Source organism: Mustela nivalis (genome assembly GCF_964662115.1).
Source record: "Mustela nivalis genome assembly, chromosome: 3".
NCBI classification, from domain to species: domain Eukaryota; kingdom Metazoa; phylum Chordata; class Mammalia; order Carnivora; family Mustelidae; genus Mustela; species Mustela nivalis.
The window spans coordinates 76589365-76614775 of record NC_139022.1 but is presented as its reverse complement, the minus strand read 5'-3'; the positions used below and the strand labels follow the sequence as shown (position 1 = coordinate 76614775).

The following is a 25411-nucleotide window of genomic DNA, read 5'->3' as shown; positions in this document are numbered from 1 at the left end:
ACTAATTTACCTCATGAATGATCAAGGAACAATGCCAAATATACAGAAGACAGAAATTCAATGAAGACTCTTTCATGACTTCAAGTATAGCCTATCAGGAATGGTAAAATCACGGGACACCAAATTAACAACAGGATTTCTTTAAAATCCCAACAGAACACTGCCACCCAACCCATCTTCCCTGCAGCCTGCCTCATGTTCCAGAACGGATAGAGGATCAGGTCTACAGGGAGAGAGCCGCTGAGCTGCACAGTGTGCAGCGAAATAAAACCATGGTAGGCTACAGGACACACGTGACAGAAGACAGTCCATTTGAACGGGGCAAAAAAAAGAGTTTTCAAAGGTGGTGGTTTAATTTTGAGCGTCCCTTTTATTTCCACTTAAAAAAAAAAAACCACAACCCCCCCCACCCAAAAAACCCTGCAAGCTTTTTTTCTGCTCTCCAGCAGTTCAATGACAGCAGAACGTTACATTCTGACGGTGCCGAAGCTTCTTCTAGAGGGACAAGGAAGGATGCTACTTCATGCACACTTTTTAATCTGCAGAAAGAAAGGGAGGAAAGAGAGAGAGACAGGAGAGAGAAAAAAGGCAGAGAGAAGGAGAGAGGAGAAACAAAAACTAATTTTCCAGGCAGGGAAATACTTATAAAACCTTTTATGTCAAAGTCAGGATTTCACAACATAACACACTAATGCGAAATCCAGTAGCACCTGTAAGAGGTAAGCAAATGCCGCCATCACGTAGTAAATGCTTTTTCAGAAGTTATCTGTAAAAGACTGAAGGAAAAAAAAGATAAAGTACATTCTCCAGAGAACAACGAATGTATTTCAAAATAAAAACTGTATTTTTGATTTTCCTTTTTTCAGTCATTTTTTTTGTACAAGAATTCATCATTATCAGAGAATAACTGATACACAATGGGATCGATCTCTGCTCTCCTCGTCTGTGTCCCTTCAAGTCCACATGTTCAGGTGACAGTCCCCAGCATCATTTTCTGATAAATATATTACCACAGTTGGATCTAAATATAGATACATTATATAATACTTGTCTCTGGGAAAATCAGATTTTAATAGGCAAACTTTTATTTATATAATACAGAAATGGAGAAAACTGCAGTAGACACACAACCTAATTATGACTTGTAATGATGATTTCTAGATACTCTCCTACTGTAAATGAGTATTTAAAATAGTCTTAAGATTTTATTTATATGTGCACTTGTGTCCACCTTATCCCATATACTGTACACGTCTAATGACACTCTGGGAATTTAAAGGTGCAGCCCTCAAATTGTGAAATCACTAAAAAGAGAAAAAAATTAGGCCCTATTGGACGAGGAAAAAACTCACAAAATTTCCAATTTTAAACTTCTTATCAGTAGGAAAATATTAAAAATAATTTTCTGTATATACATATGGGTATATGTATATAATGAATTACACACATGTCTCACCTATCAATACAATTCAAGGGGAGACATTTTGGTGAGTTATTTTCCCATTAAATGATGACTATGTCAAAATTTAAAAATATCTTATTACATCATTAAAATAATTCACTTACCATTTCAACAGCTTGCACTGTTTTTTCTTTTTTTTAATTTTTAACTCTCATAACTAAATTCCCTGATCCCTAGTGTTAAATCCCCTATTTAAATTAAAATCTGGTGCTCTTTGTTACTCAGAAACTGATGGATAAAATCACATCTACTTCAAAATTCCATCAACGCAAATAAATTTTATTACCTGATTTATCAGAGAAATATCTCAGCTCTGAGCTTGTGTACCTAAATTTACCCTCCCTATAATAAATAGGTGAGGAAAATATCCTAAAATAGATGGAGATAACTTACATGATGTCATAGCACATAGAATACACGATGATTAAGTGTCTGATAGAAACTTTTCAGAGACATCTGAAAACTCACTTTAGAAACTAACTTTAGAAAGAAACCATTTATTTTTCACTCTAGTATAAATTAATATGTATGTATTTACATACATACACATACATATATAAAACAAAATTGTCTAGTGTTGAGTTGCTATTTGTGAGTGAAAAAATGGTTACAAATTGATTCATTAGCTTGATTTTGTACTTAACAATTCCATCGTTTTGGGGTACAAACAAAGTCAGTGCATTTGCAGACTCTACCATAGAGTCAGAGACTCAAGCATACACTTTAAAAAAGAACCCTCCCTCAACATCACAGGCATTGTACAGCGAGGATATATGGACTCTGATGCAATCCCTAACTCCGTAAGCAGACTAGACAGCACTTGGCTTGCTTTTAAAATAGCTTCTTAAAAGAAATATAGAAAGAAATGCATGTTTGCTAAAAGTCTTTTAAAATTACATCAAAACAACATTAAAACTTGTTCATTGAGAAGAGCCTACTGAATTGAATTCCTGTTTGAAACGCCTAGTTAACAGTTCAGAATATTGCCTTGTGAGGTTTGACTAGAGATGTGGCTGATGTGAAGACCTGGACACAGTACACGGCTCCAATCCCAATAGTCCTCTGATCGGCTATTTGATGGAAATGGATCCCCTTTAAAATTGCTATACACCTTAAAATGATCTATAATAAACAGTTCCCCAATAACCATTATTAGTTGTAAATTGAAATGCATTGATCATTCAGAAAAGGTTTCTTGCAAAATATATAAATAAATGTAACTGCATATTCTGTAAATATACTTAACATTGCTAGGCCAGACCGTCGAGGACGGGCTGCTGTATTTCAGTACTGTGTGTCAAATTTATTAGAAATTTAAAAAGAAAAATTTCTGAGGGACTCAGCTGCCTTCGTTAGTTGGCTTTAAAATGTGTAATAAAATGGGAGACAGTTTCTTCTCATAAATACATGGAATCAATATGGAAAAGTAAACTATACAGCAGACAAGATTCAAGAACACCAGAGTGTACCAGAGTGGTCACCGAGTGAAATATCTTCCAGTATAAAAAAAGGGAAGAACTCTATACACCCAGTTCTAGTGAGTATGTTTCAGTTAAAGATGCAGCTCTCTCTCACTCCTGGCAAGAATTAATTGGTAATGGCGCTGCTTCTCAGCAGTGCAAAAATATCCTGAGAAATTATTCAGATTACAACAGAAGACAGGGCTTTCATCACTAAGTTTCTGCACAAAACACAGCTTTAGATATCATAAATAAATTAATTTAAAAAGCAGATAGCCTTCACTGTGTTGAACACAAAAAAGGGGATGTGACCCAGACATTGTTAATTCTCCCATTGGCTAATATCAGAAAAAAAAGATTGCATTAAGTGTCTATTTATAACTTTCTAGTTAACTATGGCCAATAATATACATGGAGGTAATTTGTAGTTCAAGTTTTTCATCTCTTTTTCCCCAACTAGCTACGAGCTGAATTCTAAAATTTACACTGAAATATACAATTCCAATTTTCAAAAGATCATCCTCCTGGAGGAGGAGTGATATTCAGATTTTATGTGCGATCTTGTTGCAGAGCCCAAACAGTCCTATGAAGAGAGACAGTGTATTTTTTAACCAATTGGCACTGAAATGTAACTTTCCTTAGCTGCATTCTAGTAGTTTGGCCAAGTTATCTCGCAATTCTGTTAGTTCAAATATTTTTCCATCAAGAATTTCTAAGAGTGTCTTCAGGTTATTGCGAAAAGCTTCTTGTTCATTTTGACTTTTCTCCAGACGTTGTTCTAAGTCAGACAGCTGTCCCTCCAGGTCTTTGTTCCGAATCTCTACTTCCTTTAGAAACAAAAATGTGATACATATGCACATGTCAGTTCACAACTTAGAAAACAATACAACTTCTGTTATTACTAATTTCATGGTAGCTGATGCAATTTGACGTGCAGGAAGATGAGCTTCTGTATCTCAAGTTAACACAATGTACGGAGATTTTTAGAATTCTGCCCTCAGAAATCCATGTGGTTTTATTGACAGGCTCATTCCAGAATCCATCTATCCAACCCAACAGATACTTCCCGACTGCTTAGTTCGTGCCAGGCAACACTCTGGGCACTTCAGATACCGAAGAGGATTAAAGATCCATTTTGTAGGGACGCCTGGGTTGTTCAGTCGGTTAAGCGTCTGCCTTCAACCCGGGTCATGATCCCAGGATCCTAGGATCAAATCCTGCATCAGCTCCTTGCTCAACAGGGGAGCCTGCTTCTCCCTGAGAACCATTTTGTGGATTAGCTACGTCCCATTTCAAAATTTCAACTGTGCCCACCTCTTTTTCCCCTAATGCATAACAGACTGGTAGCACTCTCAGCTGAAAGCAGGTAGAGAAAAAGAGAATACGTTTTCTTCCTTAATGGGAATTCTGGAGAAAGACTTGTGAGACAACAACTCTCTAACATGGAAGTATTGGGATTCTATGAATGTGTTAATTAGTCTTTGTTTTGCCTCACTATCCAACTGAGTGCTTATGTCAGAGGAAGAAGCTCAATGGCTAAAAACTATAGTCAAGATCTATGATAAGCGTACATGTGAGAGAATTATAAAGCTGACAGTTCCAACATACTGCAAATCATAGAAAAAAATGACAAAAGGCAAGTATGAGTTTATGACAAAAATATTAATTAAAAAAACAGAATCAAGTCTAGCATACTTAAAACTTAGAAGGTATTGCTCTAGAAGTGTTAATAAACATGACAAATATAGTAGGAGATTCTAAAAAATAAAATGATATAATGACCCAGAGATTTAATTTTGGTTAAAACTTTAAATTGAGAAAAAGAGCAGAAAACCAACTATGACACTTTACACAAGGTATTAAGATAAGCAGTTAGTTGAAAGTTATATCCTTTCTGGAAAAGGATATCCTTTCTGGAAACCTCACTCACATACGTCAATTATATGGGACAATGACAACATTCTGGTGTTAATAATACAATATGAATCAGCCTCAGAAAATATTTTTTTTAAAGATTTTTTTTTAAAAGATTTTATTTATTTATTTGTCAGAGGGAGCACACAAGCAGGCAGAGTAGCAGCCAGAGGCAGAGAGAGAAGCAGGCTCCCTGCTGGACAAGGAGCCCGATGCAGAACTCGATCTCAGGACCCCGGGATCATGACTTGAGCAGCGAAGGCAGCGGCCAAACCAACTGAGCCACCCAGGTGTCCCTCAGAAAATATTACGTTTCAAATGTTAATACATGGTTTAAATGTAAACCTTATAAAAATTCTATCAAATTTAAAGGATGGTGGATCACTTTTTTAAAAAAATTTTTTGAATGAGAAAAAACCTTGAATTTCAGCAGCACAGACCAAATCGGCAAACACTGGAATGCATGGGGACAAAGACTGTATATTACTGTTCAAACAGAAAAGAGCTACTGTTGTTATGGGCACTTTTTTCCAAAATTTATTTTTTACAACATCTGTAAAAACTAAACTTTTGAGGAAAATAATGGGGAAATTGGCTTGAATACATCTAAGAAAGTAACCCTCTTCTAGGAGTCTGAACATAAATGTTCACTTGCCCTGACAGAAATAACTAAGAGTAAGGCTTCTTACTCTTAGAATGCCAGGAGGAGCCACCAGAACCTGGGAAAATACTAGAACACAGCAGCTCTAATGAGTAATAAATGAAGATTCTAAGAAATCCCAATCTAATATGAAAGCATTGAGGGCTGGAGGTTTCCCAGGTATGTTTCTAATCTCTTCCCTGTGAATAACCCACAAAGGGAAGATAAGTAAACGGTGAGCAGGATTTGAAACCAATAAAATACTTATAAATGCAGAAGCCACATGCATGGAGGCTCCAAACTAGGAGGGAGAAAACAGAGCCCAGATCAAATGTAAAAATTCCACTCATGACTGCACAGCAGGCTCTCTTGCCCACTTCAACAATAAGCTTAAGAGTAGAATGTTTCCAACTATAAAAATAGACCAAATGTCATTCAATAGAAAACACCCACTTCACCAGGCACCGCCCAGTATGCCCTCTGAAGCCTTCCTTACAGTGAAAGGCTTCCTTGTTCTCCTTGCCAATCAATGAAACATGCAAACATTTTCAATGGAAGCATGCAAAACACCACATTTCCTCAGCTATTAAAATGGCATTGTTCTATCTAGACAGAGTGTCATACTCTCAGCCATTTCTCTGATTGGAGGAATTTTAGGAGTCAGATAACAAAAGGGATCCAATACAGTGCTGACAGTGCTGGTCTATTCTGAGGCAAAGAATGTAATCCTAGAGCAAGAGTGGCCAACCCCGTCAGTGCACACAGGCCAACACCAGGCAACCAGTGTCCCGGACGGTGGGAAATTCCCACTAGTCTGCCTTATGTTCCTGTTTTCCAAGCCTCTCTTTCTCCCTCTTTTTTTTTTTTTTTTTTTTTTTAAAGATTTTATTTATTTATTTGACAGAGAGAAATCACAAGTAGGCAGAGAGGCAGGCAGAGAGAGAGAGGAGGAAGCAGGCTCCCTGCCGAGCAGAGAGCCCGATGCGGGACTCGATCCCAGGACCTTGAGATCATGACCTGAGCCGAAGGCAGCGGCTCAACCACTGAGCCACCCAGGCGCCCCTCTCTTTCTCCCTCTTAACATATTCTTCTACTTCCAACCATTTCTGTGCTACTAGCTGCTGCTTCTTCACTGACATGTAAGCACATGCTGGGGGAATCCAGAGACCTGGTTCAGTCCTGATAAAGCAATGGAGGCCAGAGCTAACTTGCTTCCAAGTGCTTTAAAAGGCACTAACTGCAAGTATAAAATCTTAGTGGGTAGAAGGTCACATTCTGTATTGTTATATATGGCACCTCAACACTAGCATGATTAGAACAAATTTACACAATTATCACCATCATCATTGGGACCACATCAGGCTCATTTTTCGCCAGCTTAAGTCCTGCATTTTTATTTTATTTTTTTAAAGATTTTATTTATTTATTTGACAGTGAGACAGAAATCACAAGTAGGCAGAGAGGCAGGCAGAGAGAGAGAGAGAGAGAGAAGCAGGCTCCCTGCTGAGCAGAGAGCCCGATGCAGGACTCGATCCCAAGACCCTGAGATCATGACCTGAGCTAAAGGCAGAGACTTAACTCACGGAGCCACCCAGGCACCCCATAAATCCTGCATTTTTAATCTAAAAAAAAAGTTACAGAAAAATTCTTTGACAGCTGATTCCCACGTTAAGCTGTTACAAGCAAGATATATTGCCCTATTAGGTCATCAACCTTCATATGTAACACAACATATAAACCATCAAAAGAAGAATCAGTAATTCAAGAGAAAAGTGGGCAAGACACACATACACGAGTTTTGAAGAAGAGACAGTCAATGATTATTTACTAAGCATCTTCTATGTACTAGCAATAGAGATAGAGCAGAAAATAAACAAAGGCAGTTCTTGTTTTATGCAGCACACATTCTAGAACAAGGAGACTGGCAACAAGAAAGCAAGCGCTTCTGGGACACCAAGATAACGGTGACTCTGTGTGCTGACTTCTCTCAGCCATCCTCCCAAACTATAAAAACCAATAATAAGAATAACACGACACAGATTCCATGACTTCAAAGTAACTTGAAGAAACAGAACAAATCAAACTTCAATTTCCAGCAAAGACATTTCCCAAGCTCTCTAACCCTTTGCAAAGGGCAAGGCGGGGTCATGGAGCAAGCAGAACAGAGGGAAGAGGAAAACAGAAGGCTTAAGACTGAACTCTAATAACCCTAAAGCCTGGAAGTGTTGAAATCCTGAATAATCAAATAAACAAAGTTTTGGTAGACCAGAGCGGAACTACAAGGAAGGGACTGACTTGTGCACACGAGACAGGAGGCAATCTTGGAGAGGAGAAATGGGCACAAAGAAAGAGAAAGAAGCCTGCTGGCACACTACAGTAAAGGAGAAGAAGCAACACAGGGAAACTTAAAGTCTTCTAAGACAAGAGAAAATTAAAGCAGGGAAGGACACAGAGCCTCTCCCCCATTATCTTCCAAAAAGAGGGTGGTTTTGAACTGAGAATCTGTAAGCCACTCAAAACTGCCACTCAATCCACAAAATACAAAGGTGTGAGCTATCTTCATCTACGTAAACTATCCTAAGATGAAAACAGAAAATGAAAATCTCGACACTTCAGTGAATGAAAATAAAAGCACTGCCTCTCCAGCCGAAAAAAAAAAAAAACAAACCCAACTATGAAGCGCAAGAAAACAGAAGCCTCCATTCTGAATTAAATACTGTCAAATAGGGTGCCTGGCTAGCTCAGTCAGAAGAGAGTATGACTCTTGATCTCAGGGTCATGAGTTCAAGCCCCAAGTATACATGGTACTAAAAAAATAAGTAAATGAACTTTAAATATTTTCAAACAGGCATTCAAAATAGAGCCTGACTCAGATACCAAACACTAAAAACAGAAATGAGCCAAAAAACTAAAAAAACAGGAATGATTAAATCCTGAGAGAAATAGAAGAAAAAGGCAAAATTATATCAGAAATAGAGACTGAATCATAAAACTTAGTTTAATTTAAATTTAAATTTAAATTAAATTATGCTTTACTCAGTTATTATTTTTAAATATTCAAGGGAATGCAAGTGAGATAATGTAGTGGAAATGGTCAAAGAGAAAGTGTTTGAAATAGAAGAGAAGAAAAGACCATCTAACTACATATCACTGGAGCTCCTTAAGAACACACCCCAAAAGGACAAAGCTAATATTTAAAACCTTTACATAAGAAAACTTCCTGGAAATAAAGGAAGACCCAAATCTACGCATTAAAAGGGCCCACCAAGTACCTAAAAACACTGACCCCCCAAAAAATCAATTCTGAGAAATATCTTAGTAGAACTCTTAGACATTAAAAATAAAGGAAGGGGCGCCTGGGTGGCTCAGTGGGTTAAATAAGCCTCTGCCTGCGGCTCGGGTAGTGGTCTTGGGGTCCTGGGATGGAGCCCCGCATCGGTCTCTCTGCTTGGCAGGAAGCCTGCTTCCCTCTCCCTCTCTGCCTGCCTCTCTGCCTGCTTGTGATCTTTGTCAAGTAGATAAATAAACTCTTAAAAAAATAAAAATAAAAAAGGAAAAGTGGCACCTGGGTGGCTCAGTCAGCTAAGCGTCTGCATTCAGGTCAGGTCATGATCCCAGGGTCTTGGGATTCAGTCCCTCATTGGGCTCCCTGCTCAGCGGGGAGTCTGCTTTTCCCTCTGCCTGCTGCTCCCCCTGCTTATGTTCCCTCTCTCTCTCTGTCAAATAAATAAATAAAAATCTAAATAAATAAATATATATATATATGTATATATATATAAAGGAAAAATCCTCACAGCAAACACACAGGAGCCCTAAACTTCCAAGGCAAGAGAAGTAGACTGGAATAGATCTCTTAAAAGCAACATAAGGGACTTCAGGGTAGCTCCAGTGGTTAAGTGTCTGACTCATGATTTCAGGTTGTAATCTTGGGGTCCTGGGTGCCTAGCCCTGTGCTGGGCTCCATGATTAGCAGAGAATCTGCTTCTCTCCCTATCCCTTTCTCTCTGCCCCTTCCCCTGCTCATGCTCTCTAAATTAAATCTTAAAAAAAAAAAAAAAAAAAAAAAGGCAACATAAAAACAAGGGAAATGTAGTAGCATTTCCAAGAAACTCAATGAAAGAAAATTGTGAACCAAGTACTTTATATCTACTTGTCACCCAAGTCTTTTATTTATTTTAAAATTACTTTTTTTTTTTAAATTTCATCTGCTTATTTGAGAGAGAGTGAGCACACAAGAGGAGCAGCATGCAGAGGGAGAAGCAAGCCCCCCCCCCCCATGGACAAGGAGACCAATGTAGGACCTGATCCAAGGACTCTGGGATGACCACCTGAGCTGAAGGCAGCTGCTTAACTGACTGAGCCACCCAGGTGCCCTAGTACTAAGTCTTCTAAAAAGCAACTTAGGGACGCCTGGGTAGCTCAGTTGGTTAAGCAGCTGCCTTCGGCTCAGGTCATGATCCCAGTGTCCTGGGATCAAGTCCCACATCAGGCTCCTTGCTCGGCAGGGAGCCTCCTTCTCCCTCTGCCTCTGCCTGCCACTCTGTCTGCCTATACTCACTCTCTCTCCCACTCTCTCTCTGATAAATAAATAAATAAAATCTTTAAAAAAAAAAAAAGGCAACTTAAACCCATGAGCTCTTCTGGAACCATCTACTAGAGGAAAAGCTTCATCCATATTACCGTAGAAACTTCAGAGAAAGGACTGGTGGTACTAGATATACCATATGTAATATATATCAAAGACTAAAACAAAGGTGGACAATGGCTAAAAAATAATATAAAAATGTTAGTTTTTTTAAAAAGATTTTATTTATTTATTTATTTATTTATGAGAGAGAGAGAGAATAAGAGTGAGAGCTAGAGTAGAGGGAGGAGCAGAGTGGGAAAGAGTCTCAAGCAGACTCCGCGGGCTGAGAGCAGAGCCCAATGCAGAGCTGGGTCCCATGACCTTGTGATCATGACGTGAGCCAAACCTAAGAGTAAGATGCTTAACTGAGCCAAACCAGAGCTCCCCCCAACCCCAAACGCTACTTATTCTGACAAGGTAGAAATAATACAACTAAAAAGCAGGAGAAAAAAAGGAAAAGAGAAAAGGAGAATAAGCTTCTAATTATTTAATAGGTTATAGTTCAAAGTCAGCTATCATTAAAAACTAACAGACAAGGGTGCCAGGGTGGTACAGTTGGTTAAGCTCCCGACTTTTGATTTCCACTTAGGTCTTGATCTCAGGGTCATGAGATCGAGCCCCACATTGGGTTCCGGGCTTGGCTTGCAGTCTGCTTGGGATTCTCTCTCCCTCTCTCTCTGTCCCTCCCGCTCATGCTCTAAAATAAGTAAGTATTTAAAAAATAAATAAATAAAAACTAATAAACCAGATAGTGAAAGTTTAAATATGTATACAGGTAAGTAGGAGTATTTTTTTTTAAGAATTCATTTATTTATTTATTTATTTGACAGACAGAGATCACAAGTAGGCAGAGAGGCAGGCAGGGGGCAGGGGGTGGTGGTGGTGGTGGTGGAAGCAGGCTCCCTGCTGAGCAGAGAGCACAGTTTGGGGCTTGATCCCAGGAACCTGGGATCATGACCTGAGCTGAAGGCAGAGGCTTTAACCCACTGAGCCACCCAGGCACCCCAGTAGATGTATTTTTAAAAAGTCTAAAGGTAAACACTAAACAAAATTAAGACCTTAAATATCAAAAGATATAAAAAAGGACAAAGAACATATATAGAGAAAGAAAATAATCAAATTAACATAACACATAGGAATTATTACATAAAACAATGACAAGGTAAAACAAAGCATAAAAAATTGTATTGATAAATAAAAAATATTTCAGTTTGGCTCACAAAGCAGTCTCTAAGTATTACTACATGACACACAAGAAGCATTCAAAAACTGATTTTAAATGAGGTAAAAAAAAGGTTGTATTAAGTTACATTAAGTATATATATTAAAAAAAATATGTGATCACAATGCAGTAAGAGTAGGAATTGAAAACAAAATCATAAAATAGAAGGGTCCTTCCACTGAGCACTTCATTTAGAAAGGGCAAAAATAACAGGATGGGCAAAAGATAATGAGAGGTTTTGATACTGGTAGAAAAGGTGGCAAAGGAAGGCACTTTAAGGCTAAAAGCTGCAATGCACAATAAAGATATAACCATTATATTTAAGTACCAACCTCCTTATAAAGTAGGAATTACAGGAGCTGTAAAGAGGCATAGATAAAATCACACTGATGTAAGACTCACTGTGCCACTCTCAATCCAGGAGAGAGCGAGTGGAACACAGGACGGGTAACAATACAAAAAGCAAAAATTATAAATTCAATAAGGAACATCACCAAAGAAACACCATACATGAGATGACGCAAAAAAGCGCAGTCAATTATGTAAAGCAGAAATTATACAAACCCTTGTGTTACAAGATAGTAAAACTAGAACTTAAGAAATAAATCCAAAAAAAACCCAAAAGGTCCTTCTACCAGGAAATTAAAGCACCTTCTGTTACTTTTTATTATTTTTTACTTATTTAAGAGAGACCGAGAGAACAAGCAGAAAGGAGGGACAGAGGGGGAGGGGGAAGCAGGCTCCCCACTGAACAGAGAGCTCAACGGGGCTCCATCATAGAACCCTGAGATCATGACTTGAGCCACTCGGGCACCCCTTAAGTGCCTTCTTTTATTTATTTTTTAACTTTTTAAAAAGATTTTAATTATTTATTTGACAGAGACAGAGATCACAAGTAGGCAGAGAAGCAGACAGAGAGAGAGGGGAAAGCAGGCTCCCTGCTGAGCAGAGAGCCCGAAGCGGGGCTCGGTCTCAGGACCTTGAGAACATGACCCAAGCCAAAGGCAGAGGCTTCAACCCACTGAACCACCCAGACACCCCAAGTGCCTTCTTTTAAACGTATCATGGGTACAAGGGAAATAAGATGAAAATTACAGAATTTCAGGAAATAATGATAATAAACATACTAAATATCAGAATCTATGAAACATACCTAAAGCAATCATCAGAGGACAATCTATAGCTTTAAACACATATACATAAAAGTAAAAGAATGAAAATAAAGGAATTAAATTCTCTTCTTAAAATGCTTGAGAAAGAATAAGTACACCAAAACAAAGTATGAAGCAGGAATAATAAAAATAAAAGGAGAAATTCATGGGGCTCCTGGGTGGCTCAGTGGGTTAAGCCTCTGCCTTCGGTTCAGGTCATGATCCCAGGGTCCTGGGATCGAGCCCCGGATCAGGCTCTCTGCTCAGTGCGGAGCCTGCTCCTCCTCTTTGTCTCTGCCTGCCTCTCTGCCTACTTGTGATCTCTGTCTCTCAAATAAATAAATAAAATCTTAAAAAAAAAAAGGGAGAAATTCGTAAGGTAGAGGACAGAAAAAAACAGTGGCACTGATTAGACAAGAAGGACAATGGACAACTATATAAAATAAGATAAGAGAGTGCTTGCTGACTCTGTGAAACCTAGATGGAAGCTTGCACAGCCCAGTGTCTGCAGAAGAAATAGAGAATAATCCAGGAACTACTCCATAAAAATGCACCAGGCCCTGATGGTGTCAGTGTTCAAAGACCCAGGTAGTTTCAATACGCCATCCGCTATTGCAGAGCACAGAAAATGAAGATAGCACATCAAGTACGACTGAAGTATTACTGTATGTAAAGTATAAGCTTGATGCCTCAATCTTATAAAAACAGTTCTCCCCAGAAGAAGAAAATTACAGACCAATACCACAAATGAGAATTGTGTAAAAATGATAAATACTAAAGACCAAAAATCTAATACCACATTAAGAAAATAAGATACCATAGCTAAGTGGTATTTATTCCAGTTATGCAAAGGTGGTTAGGTATTAGAAAATCCACGAATAAAATAAACTATATTAAATAGACCTAGAGAGAAAATTATGATTAACTCCAGAGATACTTAAAAAAAACAAGAACAATAAAACCATTAACAAGATTCAACACTCATAGGAACTAATAGGAACGAAGGACACTCTCCTAACATGATAAAATGTATTTTAGTGTTACAGCCAGCATTTTACTTAATGGAAAAATACTAGAGGTATTTTCACTAAGATGAGGGACAAGATAAGCCCATCATCTCCACTCTTATTTAACACTGTAGTGGTGTTTTTCACAGGTGTAATTGGACAAGAAAAATCAAGAGGCTTAATAATTGGGTGAATAAAAGTAAAATTACCTCTGTGGGCAGTTATGTGTTATAATACCTAAAAAATCTTGAGAATCAATGGAATAAATGACAAAACTAGCTCAAATAATAAAATAATTTAGTCAGGTAGCTGGACGTAAAAATAGCATACAGAATTCAACAGCTTTCAAATATACAAACAATAATCAATTAAAAGATATAACAGTAGAGAAAATCCCATCTGAAATAGAAAAAAAGGAAGATATAATATTAATAAATAAGAAACATGCAAAATAGCATGTTGAACACCTTGAAACACTCCTGAGAAACAAAAAAGTGGATGTGAACAAATGGGAAGACATCCCTTATTCTTGAATAAGACAGAAATTTCAGTAGATATTGCTTCCTTGAAGTCATATTATAAATTTTAAGCAATCCCAATAAAATTTTTTTATGGAGCTGTATTTTCAGTTGACACAAAGATTGGTACCAAACACTGAATTTCATATGATAAAACAAATATGTAAGAATACTGAAAAAAAAAAAAAAAAGAAAAAAGAAAAAGGAACTTTGGGAGGAGTTCCTGGTCCTACCAGGAACTGAAGGCTTTACTGTTGGTGCAGTGTGGTACAGAGGCATTAATAGAGTGACTAGCGGGCTGGAATAGAAAGCCTCGAGTAGATCAAAATGTGTATAGAAATCAAGTATCTCCAATCTCTGGAAAAATTAATGAAGTTTTAAATAAATGGTAATGAGGTAACTGGACAGACATTTGGAAAGCTACATCCACATCTCATACCACACACAAAAGAATAAACCCAAAACACTCAGAGATCCATGTAAAAAATGAAACCCTGTAAGGACTAGTGGGAAATACACATGAATTCCTGTATCATCTGAGTTTGGAAAAGAGCTATCTAACTATATGATCTGCAAGCCAGAACCAAGAAAAGAAAAGAGTAATAAATCTGACTATTACATAAAACACCATCTTAGGCAAAGCCAAAAAAAAAAAAAAAAATTGGGAGAAATTTTTAACATGTAATCAGATATAAAAAGAACTCCTGCAATATGTAAAGAACTCCAGAAAGAGAACCAACCAAAAATCCTCTAGGTAAAGGGCAAAAGACATGAACACCCATCCACCCATGTACAAAGAGATATTGAAATGACCGCCAAGCTTATGAAAGATGTCCATGTCACTCATGAGATATGCAGATTAAAACTATCATTTCTTATCTATTGACAACACATTTTGTTGGCGAGACAATGGGCAAAGAGGCACTCACAGTAGTGGTTTAAGTAGGCACCAGCACAATCTATTACGGAGGGGAATTTGACATTGTTTAACCAAACTACGTATGTATGTGTTTATTTCCTTACTTAGAAATCTTCCTTCTGAGAATCTATCCTTCCTGGCTAGCTCAGTCTGAAGAGTATGAGACTTTGCATCTTGGTATAGTGAGCTCAAGCCCCACAGTGGGTGCAGAGATTAGTAAAAAATAACAAAACCAAAAAAAAAAAAAAAAAAAAAAAAAAGAACTTAAAAAAAAATCTATCCTGAAGATATACCTCCAACAATAACAAAATACCTGTACACAGTATTACTTATGGTAGTAGTGTTGCAGAACACTGGAGACAACATAAATACCCCCATAAAGGAGTAGCTGAATAAACTACCACACACACAAGTGAGGGACTTTACAGCTATAACAAGCATGGACAAGATCTAGATGGACTGAAACAGTGACTCCCAGAATGTATTTTCAGTTAAAGAAGCAAAGTGCACATGAGCAATGGAGAGCATGTTACCACTAAAAAAAAGGGGAGGAGAAGGTAAACAAAGAGACCTATCTGTTCATTTGTGTGAAAAGAAATGCAGAAAGGATTAACTAGGAACTAATGAGACTGGTTACCTACAGGTGGCACCTGGAAATGGGGTGGGAAGGACCGCGCAGATGCTAGGGCAGTAGGGACTAGAGGTGAGGTCTCTAAAAACAACTTTCTGAATAGTCTGACTTTTGGAACCATGCTAATGTTTCATATACTCAGGAAATGCATATATAAATAAAATGTAGAAGAACAGATAAGAAAATATGAAAATAGAATACAATATGATACAAATGAACGTAAGTATGTTTCTTTTTTTTTAAGGTTTTATTTATTATTTGACAGAGAGAGCACACAAGCAAGGGGAGCAGGAAGCAGAGGGACTACGAGAGGCTTTAACCCACTCAGCCACCCAGGCGCCCCCACAAAATCTTTAAGAAAAAAAAAAAAAGAAGAAGAAATTTCTCTCTGGAGAAATAGCTAATTCCAAGGCTGAGGACTGAAAAAAATATAAGATGAGCCTGGAATATGTAGTTGTCCTAAAACATGAAGACATTCTTTAAAGAATGACAGAGTCACATAAAAAGGAAAAAGAAGCTGGACTGAAGGGGTTCCCACTGGCCAAATCTGGGACAACTCAAACATCAAAATAAATACATATGACAACTAAACGCAACACATAAGCCTAGAATAAATCTTGGACCAGAAAAACAAGTTTTAAACTTTGTTATAAAGGAGATTATTAAGACAATTATGGGAATATGAATAAGGTCTGTAGACATATAGTTTCTTGATTTTGATGGTTATATAAAACAATGCCTTGGGGCACCTGGGTGACTCAGTCATTAAGCGTCTGCCTTCAGCTCAGGTCATGATCTCAGAGTACTGGGATGGAGCCCTGCCTTGGGCTCCCCGCTCAGCAGGAAACCTGCTTCTTCCTCTCCCACTCCCCCTGCTTATATTCCTTCTCTTGCTGTCTCTCTCTGTCAAATAAATAAGTAAAATCTTAAATATATATATATACATAATATATGTTTATATATAATATAAATTACATGTTAAGTAAAATCTTAAAAATCTTAAATATATTTATATATCTTAGTTTCTCTGGGACAATGTGTATGTAACTGGGAAAACGTCTGCCAGAACCGTCAGGAACGTGTTGGCAGCATGGCCGCCTGAAGCAGTGGGGCAGCTGGACAGAAAGAACAGACACTGTGGAGTCCAAACCAACGTGGGTCTCACTCCTTTCTTTCTTTCTTTTTTTTTAAAGATTTTATTTATTTATTTGACAGACAGAGATCACAAGCAGACAGAGAGGCTGGCAGAGAGACAGGAGGAAGCAAGCTTCTGGCTGAGCAGAGAGCCCAATGCGGGACTCAATCCCAGCACCCTGGGATCATGACCTGAGCCGAAGGCAGAGGCTTTAACCCACTGAGCCATCCAGGCGCCCCGGTCTCACTCCTTTCTAGTCCAGCACCTTGTCAACTTGCAAACACTCCCGAACTGCGGCCTTCTCTTTGAAAATGGGGATACAACACCTGCTAGTGTGAGAGTACAAGCAAAGGCACATGAGTGCTCGGCAAACGCCTAAATCGCGGCAAAGACTCTGAAAATGGCAGCCTGAACCAAAGGAACGAAAGACAAAGCTCCACTGAATTCCCCCCTCTTCTTCAAGCCCTGAGTACATGCTTTATCTTTATCTCAACACCGGGCTTTTTCAACCTTGGCACTATTGACAGTTTGGTCCCGATAATTGGATGTTTAGCAGCACTCTTGACTTCAACCGACTACAGGTCAATAGTACTGCCCGAGTTGTGAAAATCAAAATTGTCTCGGCACATTGCTACATGTCGCCTGGCACAAAACTGCCCCACTCGAGAACCAGTAATTTACACAGATCATTAAAATGTGGGAACAACAATTAATAGGGCTAGCCAAAACAAATCAGATGGCTGCAAGTCAGTGATAGGAGAGGGAGAGGGAAAAGTTTCAGGCCATATGAAAAACCTACAGCCTTTCTCCACTGTCCCAGAATTCTGACTACCTATATAAATGGAGATTGGACAAGTGAACCTATATAAGCCTCAGTTTCCTCGGGTGACTGTTACAAGAAGAAAATGCACAACAGAAGTAAAGTGTGGCACATAGGAAGCCCTCAATGAATGCAAGACTCTCTCATTACAATTGAGGTACTCTCCTATTCCTGGGCTTTCAGGTCCCACTTACCACCCTGATCCAAAATTCCTCACTCTGTACATACATTTATTTCTACTCCAAACTCTAAAGTGGTCCTAATCTTCTTTTATAGAGGCAGCTGACCCCTGGGGTGTAAAAAAAAAAGGGGGGGCCAAAGGTGCCAGAGACTTTGATAATGAATTCTAAAAATCTTCCCTAATCACTGATACAGGATATATGTATGTAAATTAGAGTCAGGAAACATTATTTATGCAAAAAAGGTGAGTAAAATTCAGAAGCATAAAGAAAGAAAGATGTCGCTAGCTTAATTTCCATTAGGGCACAACTACTATTGCAATTCATACTCATTAGTGCAGTGTAAAAAAAAAAATAAGTAGAACTCTTTGATTGAATGAAATCCACATGAGAAATTCTCTTTAAATTCAGAGTGTTTTTTATGTTAAAAAGTGGAAATTCCTAGGACAATGTACTAAAGGCAATTAATAAATGACCATCTCTGATGATCTTATGCTACCTAGGTGAGGTTATCACAATTTTTGGAGAATCAAAGATCAGCCATGAATCAGATAGTCCTGGAAAAATGATTGACAACCTCCAAAATGAAGTTTCAGGAAAAAAGTCAACATTATGTCAAAGAATGACTGAAGATTCTCTCTATGTAGAGATTAATCAAAATATTATTATTGCTCACCTGTAGTTTCTGAGTCAAAGAGTCCCTCTGTTCTTGTAGTTCTCTGGCATTATCAATTTCTTGTTTTAGTCTTTCTATTTCCTAGAAAAAGTAGAGCAATGTTTTTAGCAACAATATTTAAACTAAATCAAGCACAGAGAAAGTCTTATTTCCCTCCTGAAATTATTGTCTTAGTCCTTAGAAGAGAATAATTTAAAAAACATTCCTTTATGCTGATTTTTAGAAGAGTGAATTCATCTTTATGGGTATGTTGTCTAATACGTGATAATCTGAAGCAACAAGTCTGCTTGGTGGCTTCAGTACAGCACTGCTTAGAAACAACCATCAGAACATTTTAAAGCTGCTTCAAGCCTTGTGGGTATAATTCTTTCCTGTGCTATTAAATCCTATGACTGGAAACCAGAGAAAGCAACAGCTTGTAAAATTCATTTAACCTCTCACAGTTTTCTGTTGATGTTACTAATGCAACTCTCTCACAGAAGGCAAGTATCTCAGTCTGACTGCCTCACCGTAGTTCCTCACAGCAGAAACAAGGATGGAGAAAATAGGAACAAGCTTTGTTGTCAATAGAAAAAAATTTCATCTCCTCCCCCAAAACACCCCACAACCTTACTTTATTCCATAAAACACTTGTAAATCTGACAGAGTCTCCAGGAGTTTGTGCACCTATGGTAGCTGGGTTACAGATGAATGAGAAGGAACAAATACCTCTTCCTTCACTTTCAGCGTCTCTTCTAGTTCCTGTATTGTCTGGTTTAATTCTGTCTTGTGGGTGTGCACTGCATTGGCTTGGCTACTAACACATTCAAGCTCGGTCACCTAAGATGAAATGAAAACACAGGTTAAGCTGTAGGACTATCTCAAGAGATTTCTTGCAGAAAATATAATAAGCCCCGGACAGGTAAATCATAACTTTTAAACAACATATGAAAATCAATTTTGAGAAATATTAAGATACTTAAGGTAGAATGAATAGATTCTTTAAGGATATGAATTTAGGACAATGAAAAAAAGACTGGGGAATAATTATTTACATGGCTTGGTCATGGAAAAAGTTAGGAAAGCTTAATTGATTAATGACAGTTGAGAACCCCTATAATGAAAGGCTTCTTTAAGAATTTCTTATGACAACATATTCCAAATCAGATAGAGCCATCTGCCTTCCATCTGCAGCTTTCAAATTAAACATGGCTTCTGAAAACTGGCCTTGCCGAAGTGAGAAATTTTTCAAATACATTTCCAAAATGTAAGAGAATCTGGAAGAAAAGATACGCTTAAAATACAACTTAAATCAGTCGATACTAGAATGACTTCATATCAATAGTGTCTCTGTAGCAAAAGATAACATTCTTTAGTCAGTAAGAATGTACTAAGGGCCCAAAGAGCTACATAACTTTTAATGAGCACTTGGTATTTTCTGGGAGAAGAGAGAAGGGCACTGTCCCTCAGAGTTAAACCATCCAACAAAATTGTTGGATCCAATAATCAAAATAGACAGAAGTCAACATAAAAACATGCATGCACACTCCATCACAGCTCTTTACACACATCAGCATCTCATACATTTTGGCTGACTAGAAGAATGCAGTAAATTCTAGACTATTAACGAAACACAAATCCTTCTTCTTCACATTTTCCATTATTTACTTATCCTCCATAAATATTACTCTACATTTCTAAACACTTTCTTCCTTTCTATTCATGTACTAATAGCCTTGTGCAGACCCTGATCATCCAGGCCTAGACCACAGCAATGGTCACAAGAGTACATAATTATTATCTTTGTCTATTTTTACCTCCTATAAACTAACATTCATTATCATTGTGTAACTCCTCCATTCAAAGTCTTTTAAAGTCTCATTTTTTACAATATCAAATCTAAACCCTCAGGTCTTGCATGCATCAGTCCTTAACTACTTAACCATCCTCATCACCCAAGACACCACATATGTGGTTTTTCCAACTAAAAATAGGCAAGTCTCCTCATCCTAAGAATAAACCACTCTCACACCCATCTTGCTGACTTAACTAGAATATCCACTCTTACCACTGAAGCTGTTCAGACATTAGCAAACCTTCAGCTCTCAGCTCAGCATGTACTTTCACCAGAAAGTCATTCCTATTTACTTAATTCCTCTAGGCTCTCCTGTCCTGTGGTCCACAAAATGAAATGTATTCTAAATCTTGGAAATTATTTCTTTATTGTTCAATATATAGCAGTTTTTAAATTTTTTTGTTTTTTGTTTTTTTGTCCAATTAGATAGATAATGAATTCATTATGGGGAGCTTCCAGTTCTGATTATGATGGAGTACTTTTTACTGGAAAAATTTTCCCACAGTTAACAATTGCAAATCATGACCAAAACATAAAATTCAACTGTTTGAATGCCCTGTTAAGTGACAAAGTAGAGCAAGAGACAGAAAGAAAGCAATCACATTGGGTACCCCAACGATACAGATGTAGTGGAAAGAAGGGCCATCTGTACCCCAACAGTCAAAGCAGCAATGACCACGGTCACCAAACTGTGGAAAGAGCCAAGATGACCTTCAACAGATGAATGGATAAAGAAGATATGGTCCATATATACAATGGAGTATTATGCCTTCATCAGAAAGGATGAATACCCAACTTTTATATCAACATGGACAGGACTGGAAGAGATTATGCTGAGTGAAATAAGTCAAGCCGAGAGAGTCAATTATCATATGGTTCACTTACTTGTGGAGCATGAGGAATAACAATGAAGACATAGGCAGATGGAGAGAAGTGAGTTGGGGGAAATTGGAGGTGGAGATGAACCATGAGAGATTGTGGACTCTGAGAAACAAACTGAGGGTTTTGGAGGGGAGGGTGGTGGGGGGTTGGGTGAGCCTGGTGGTGAGTATTAAGGAGGGTACGTATTACATGGAGCACTGGGTGTGGTGCATAAACAATGAATCTTGGAACACTAAAAAAAATTAAATTTAATTTAAAAAATACACATTTACACATCCTTTTGCTTGAAGGACCTCTGCAGTCTAGCTGAACTACTTGACTAGAACTTAAGTAGAAACCTGTGGTCTTATTTCCCTGAGGAGCCTGAGGGTCTGGGGATTCCTTAGCACAGCTGAAACAGCTAGAAATTGGAGGAACTGTATGAAGAAAGCCCCCAAATAAACATACAGACTCCCTTCAAGTCTTTGGCTAACCCTTGAACTACATACACACAGGTAAGATCCAAGGAGTCCAGCATGGGACTGTTGGAAGGAGCTGGAAGGCTGCAGGAGCTGAGTTGTGGTAGGGTTCACCACAGAGAAAAGAGTTTGACGTTTCAGTCCTATCAAATTAGAGGACATAGTTATTAGCTCAAGCTTTCCAGTGAAACACCAGAAGGGTTATGCCTTAGAAATAAAGATTTCCCAGGACTAGGAAATTTACCATAGGGTTAAAGGGCAAAATTAAAATAAATGGACTCTAATGAAGTCTAAGTCCATACCTCCACAATTTCAGGGAAATCTGTAAGTAAGTTTAACTGCTTGGCTCAAACAAAAATCAACAACATTCAGAGTAAGATAAAAGAATCTTACTGTATGTCATCTAATTTCAAATGTCTAACATACAACTAAAATGACTAGACATGTGAAGAACTAGGAAAACACAACCTATGCTAAATACAGAAAGCTGCCCCTTACACCACTCTGGCTGAAACTGCAAAGGAATTTAGGCTCCAAGGAAATGACACCTGATGGAAATTCTAATCCACAAGAGGGAAAGAAGAGCACTGAAAATTATAAATATGAATAAACAGAAAGATTTCATTTCTTAGATCTTTAAAATCCAATTCACAATTTAACCCAAAATTTCCTTAAGGACAGAGATTATACAGTAAGGGGATATGACAGTTCTTTAGTGACTATTTATTGGCTCATGAGTTAACTGTCATGGATTAATTTATTTTATTGTGGTAAAAAACACAGAATAAAATTTATCATCTTAGCCATTTTTAAATGCACAATTCAGTAGTGTTAAGTATATTCACACTGTTATGAAAAAGATCTCCAGAAATTTATCATCTTGCAAAATGGAAATTCTATACATATTAAACAACAACTTCCTTCTTCTTCCTCGTAAGTTAACCTTTATACATACAATAGGATGACATTTACTCAGATTTCTTACTCTCCCTCCCTGTCTCTATTTCATATTACTTTCCCTGTCACCCTGATCCTACTCCATTCCTCAAATTGTACTCTGGTAGTAAACCCATTTCCTATGGTCTATGAAATTCACTTCTTTGGTATGCTTCCTAAAAAAAGAAACTAGTGGCATCTAAGTCCTGCTAGGTAAATGCAAATGCTCTGAATACAAAAAAAATTCTTCTCAAGTAACTGTTTGGGCTTCTAATGTTATTTATACTGAGATTTCTGATCTTCTTTTCCTGTTTGAAATTACAAATACAAGTGTCCCCCACTTCCTGAGAGTTTGCATTAGGCCACTTCACATTCATAAAAGACCTGTATTAGTATGGTAACAGCTTTTATTGGCAAAACTAAAAATGGTCCTCAGATTTGTCGGTTAGCAAAAACAGATACTAACATAGGTCTTTCATAAAGACAAAGTGAACTTCTGGAAAGCAGGAGATACTCTTCACTTCATACTACTTTGGCTTAAGAAAGGTTTCACAGACGACATGATTCTTTATATGGAAAACCCAAAAGACTCCACCCCCAAACTACTAGAACTCATACAACAATTCAGCAACGTGGCAGGATACAAAGTCAATGTACAGAAATCAGTGGCTTTCTTATACACTAATAATAAAAATACAGAAAGGGAAATTAGAGAATCAATTCCATTTACTATAGCACCAAGAACCATAAGATACCTGGGAATAAACCCAACCAAAGAGGTAAAGGATCTGTACCCGAGGAACTACAGAACACTCATGAAAGAAACTGAAGAAGACACAAAAAGATGGAAGACCATTCCATGCTCTTGGACTGGAAGAATAAACATTGTTAAAATGACTATACTGCCTAGAGCAATCTATACTTTTAATGTTATTCCGATCAAAATTCCACCGGTATTCGTCAAAGAGCTGGAGCAAATAATCTTAAAATTTGTATGGAATCAGAAGAGACCCCGAATCGCTAAGAAAATGTTGAAAAACAAAAATAAAGCTGGGGGCATCATGTTACCTGATTTCAAGCTTTATTACAAAGCTGTGATCATCAAGACAGCATGGTACTGGCATAAAAACAGACACATAGACCAGTGGAACAGAGTAGAGAGCCCAGATATGGACCCTCAACTCTATGGTCAATTAATCTTCGACAAAACAGGAAAAAATATACAGTGGAAAAAAGACAGTCTCTTCAATAAATGGTACTAGGAAAACTGGACAGCTATATGTAGAAGAATGAAACTCGACCATTCTCTTATACCGTACACAAAGATAAACTCAAAATGGATAAAAGACTTCAACGTGAGACAGGAATCCATCAGAATCCTAGAGGAGTACATAGGCAGTAATCTCTTCGATATCAGCCACAGCAACTTCTTTCAAGCTATGTCTCCAAAGGCAAAGGAAACAAAAGCGAAAATAAACTTTTGGGACTTCATCAAAATCAAAAGTTTCTGCACAGCAAAGGAAACAGTCAAAAAAACAAAGAGGCAACCCACGGAATGGGAGAAGATATTTGCAAATGACAATACAGACAAAAGGTTGATATCCAGGATCTATAATGAACTCCTCAAACTCAATACACACGAAACAGGCAAACATATCAAAAAATGGGCAGAAGATATGAACAGACACTTCTCCAATTAAGACATACAAATGGCTATCAGACACATGAAAAAATGTTCATCATCATTAGCTCTCAGGGAGATTCAAATTAAAACCACATTGAGATATCACCTTACACCAGTTAGAATGGCCAAAATTAACAAAACAGGAAACAACATGTGTTGGAGAGGATGTGGAGAAAGGGGAACCCTCTTACACTGTTGGTGGGAATGCAAGTTGGTGCAGCCTCTTTGGAGAACAGTGTGGAGATTCCTCAAGAAATTAAAAATAGAGCTTCCCTATGACCCTGCAATTGCACTCCTGGGTATTTACCCCAATGATACAGATGTCATGACAAGAAGGGCCATCTGTACCCCAATGTTTATAGCAGCAATGGCCACGGTCACCAAACTATGGAAAGAACCAAGACGCCCGGACAAATGGATAAGGAAGATGTGGTCCATATACACTATGGAGTATTATGCCTCCATCAGAAAAGACGAATACTCAACTTTTGTAGCAACATGGACGGGACTGGAAGAGATTATGCTGAGTGAAATAAGTCAAGCAGAGAGAGTCAATTATCATGTGGTTTCATTTATTTGTGGAGCATAACAAATAACATGGAGGACATGGGGAGATAGAGAGGAGAAGAGAGTTAGGGGAAATTGGAAGGGGAGGTGAACCACGAGAGACTGTTGACTCTGAAAAACAATCTGAGGGTTTTGAAGGGGCGGGGAGTGGGAGGTCGGGGTACCAGGTGGTGCGTATTATAGAGGGCACAGATTGCATGGAGCACTGGGTTTGGTACCAAAATGATGAATACTGTTATGCTGAAAATAAAAAATAAATTAAAAAAAAAAAAAAGAAAGGTTTCACAGGATTGCTTTGCTTTCGGATAGTGGGGGAAACTTTGTGTAACCAACCTTTATAAGAACTTCTTACCTGTATTTTTTAAGTTGCTCCTTCCTCAAAAAAACAATAAAATTAAATAATAAAAGTATCTATCATTAACTCGGTGCAACTGCACATCAATTCATTTTCTCTATTCATTTTCACAGGAATTCTAGAGACTATATATTATTATTCCTATTTTATACATAGATTATTGAGCAGAAAGGGGTAACTTACCAAAGGTCAGAGAGCTAGTAAGTGGCAGAATAGAAAAGTATTTTTCTTTTTAAAATATTTTATTTATTTGACAGAGAGAGAGAGAGAGAGAGATCACAAGTAGGCAGAGAGGCAAGCAGATAGAGAGGGAGAAGCAGGCTCCCTGCTGAGC

General features: G+C 37.9%; 1 protein-coding gene across 1 annotated transcript in view; it reads right to left on the bottom strand.

Annotated features, from left to right (window-relative positions):
• Window positions 1-821: 821 nt before the first annotated feature.
• HOMER1 (homer scaffold protein 1) overlaps window positions 822-25411 on the bottom strand; it is a 132891-nt gene continuing 108301 nt past the window's right edge. The window contains exons 7-9 of the mRNA XM_082724809.1: window positions 19070-19180; window positions 18362-18442; window positions 822-3749 (exon numbers count right to left, since the gene is read on the bottom strand). Coding sequence (XP_082580935.1) covers window positions 3561-3749; window positions 18362-18442; window positions 19070-19180 — 381 coding nt within the window. The 3' untranslated portion in view covers window positions 822-3560. The remainder of the gene's footprint in view (window positions 3750-18361; window positions 18443-19069; window positions 19181-25411) is intronic.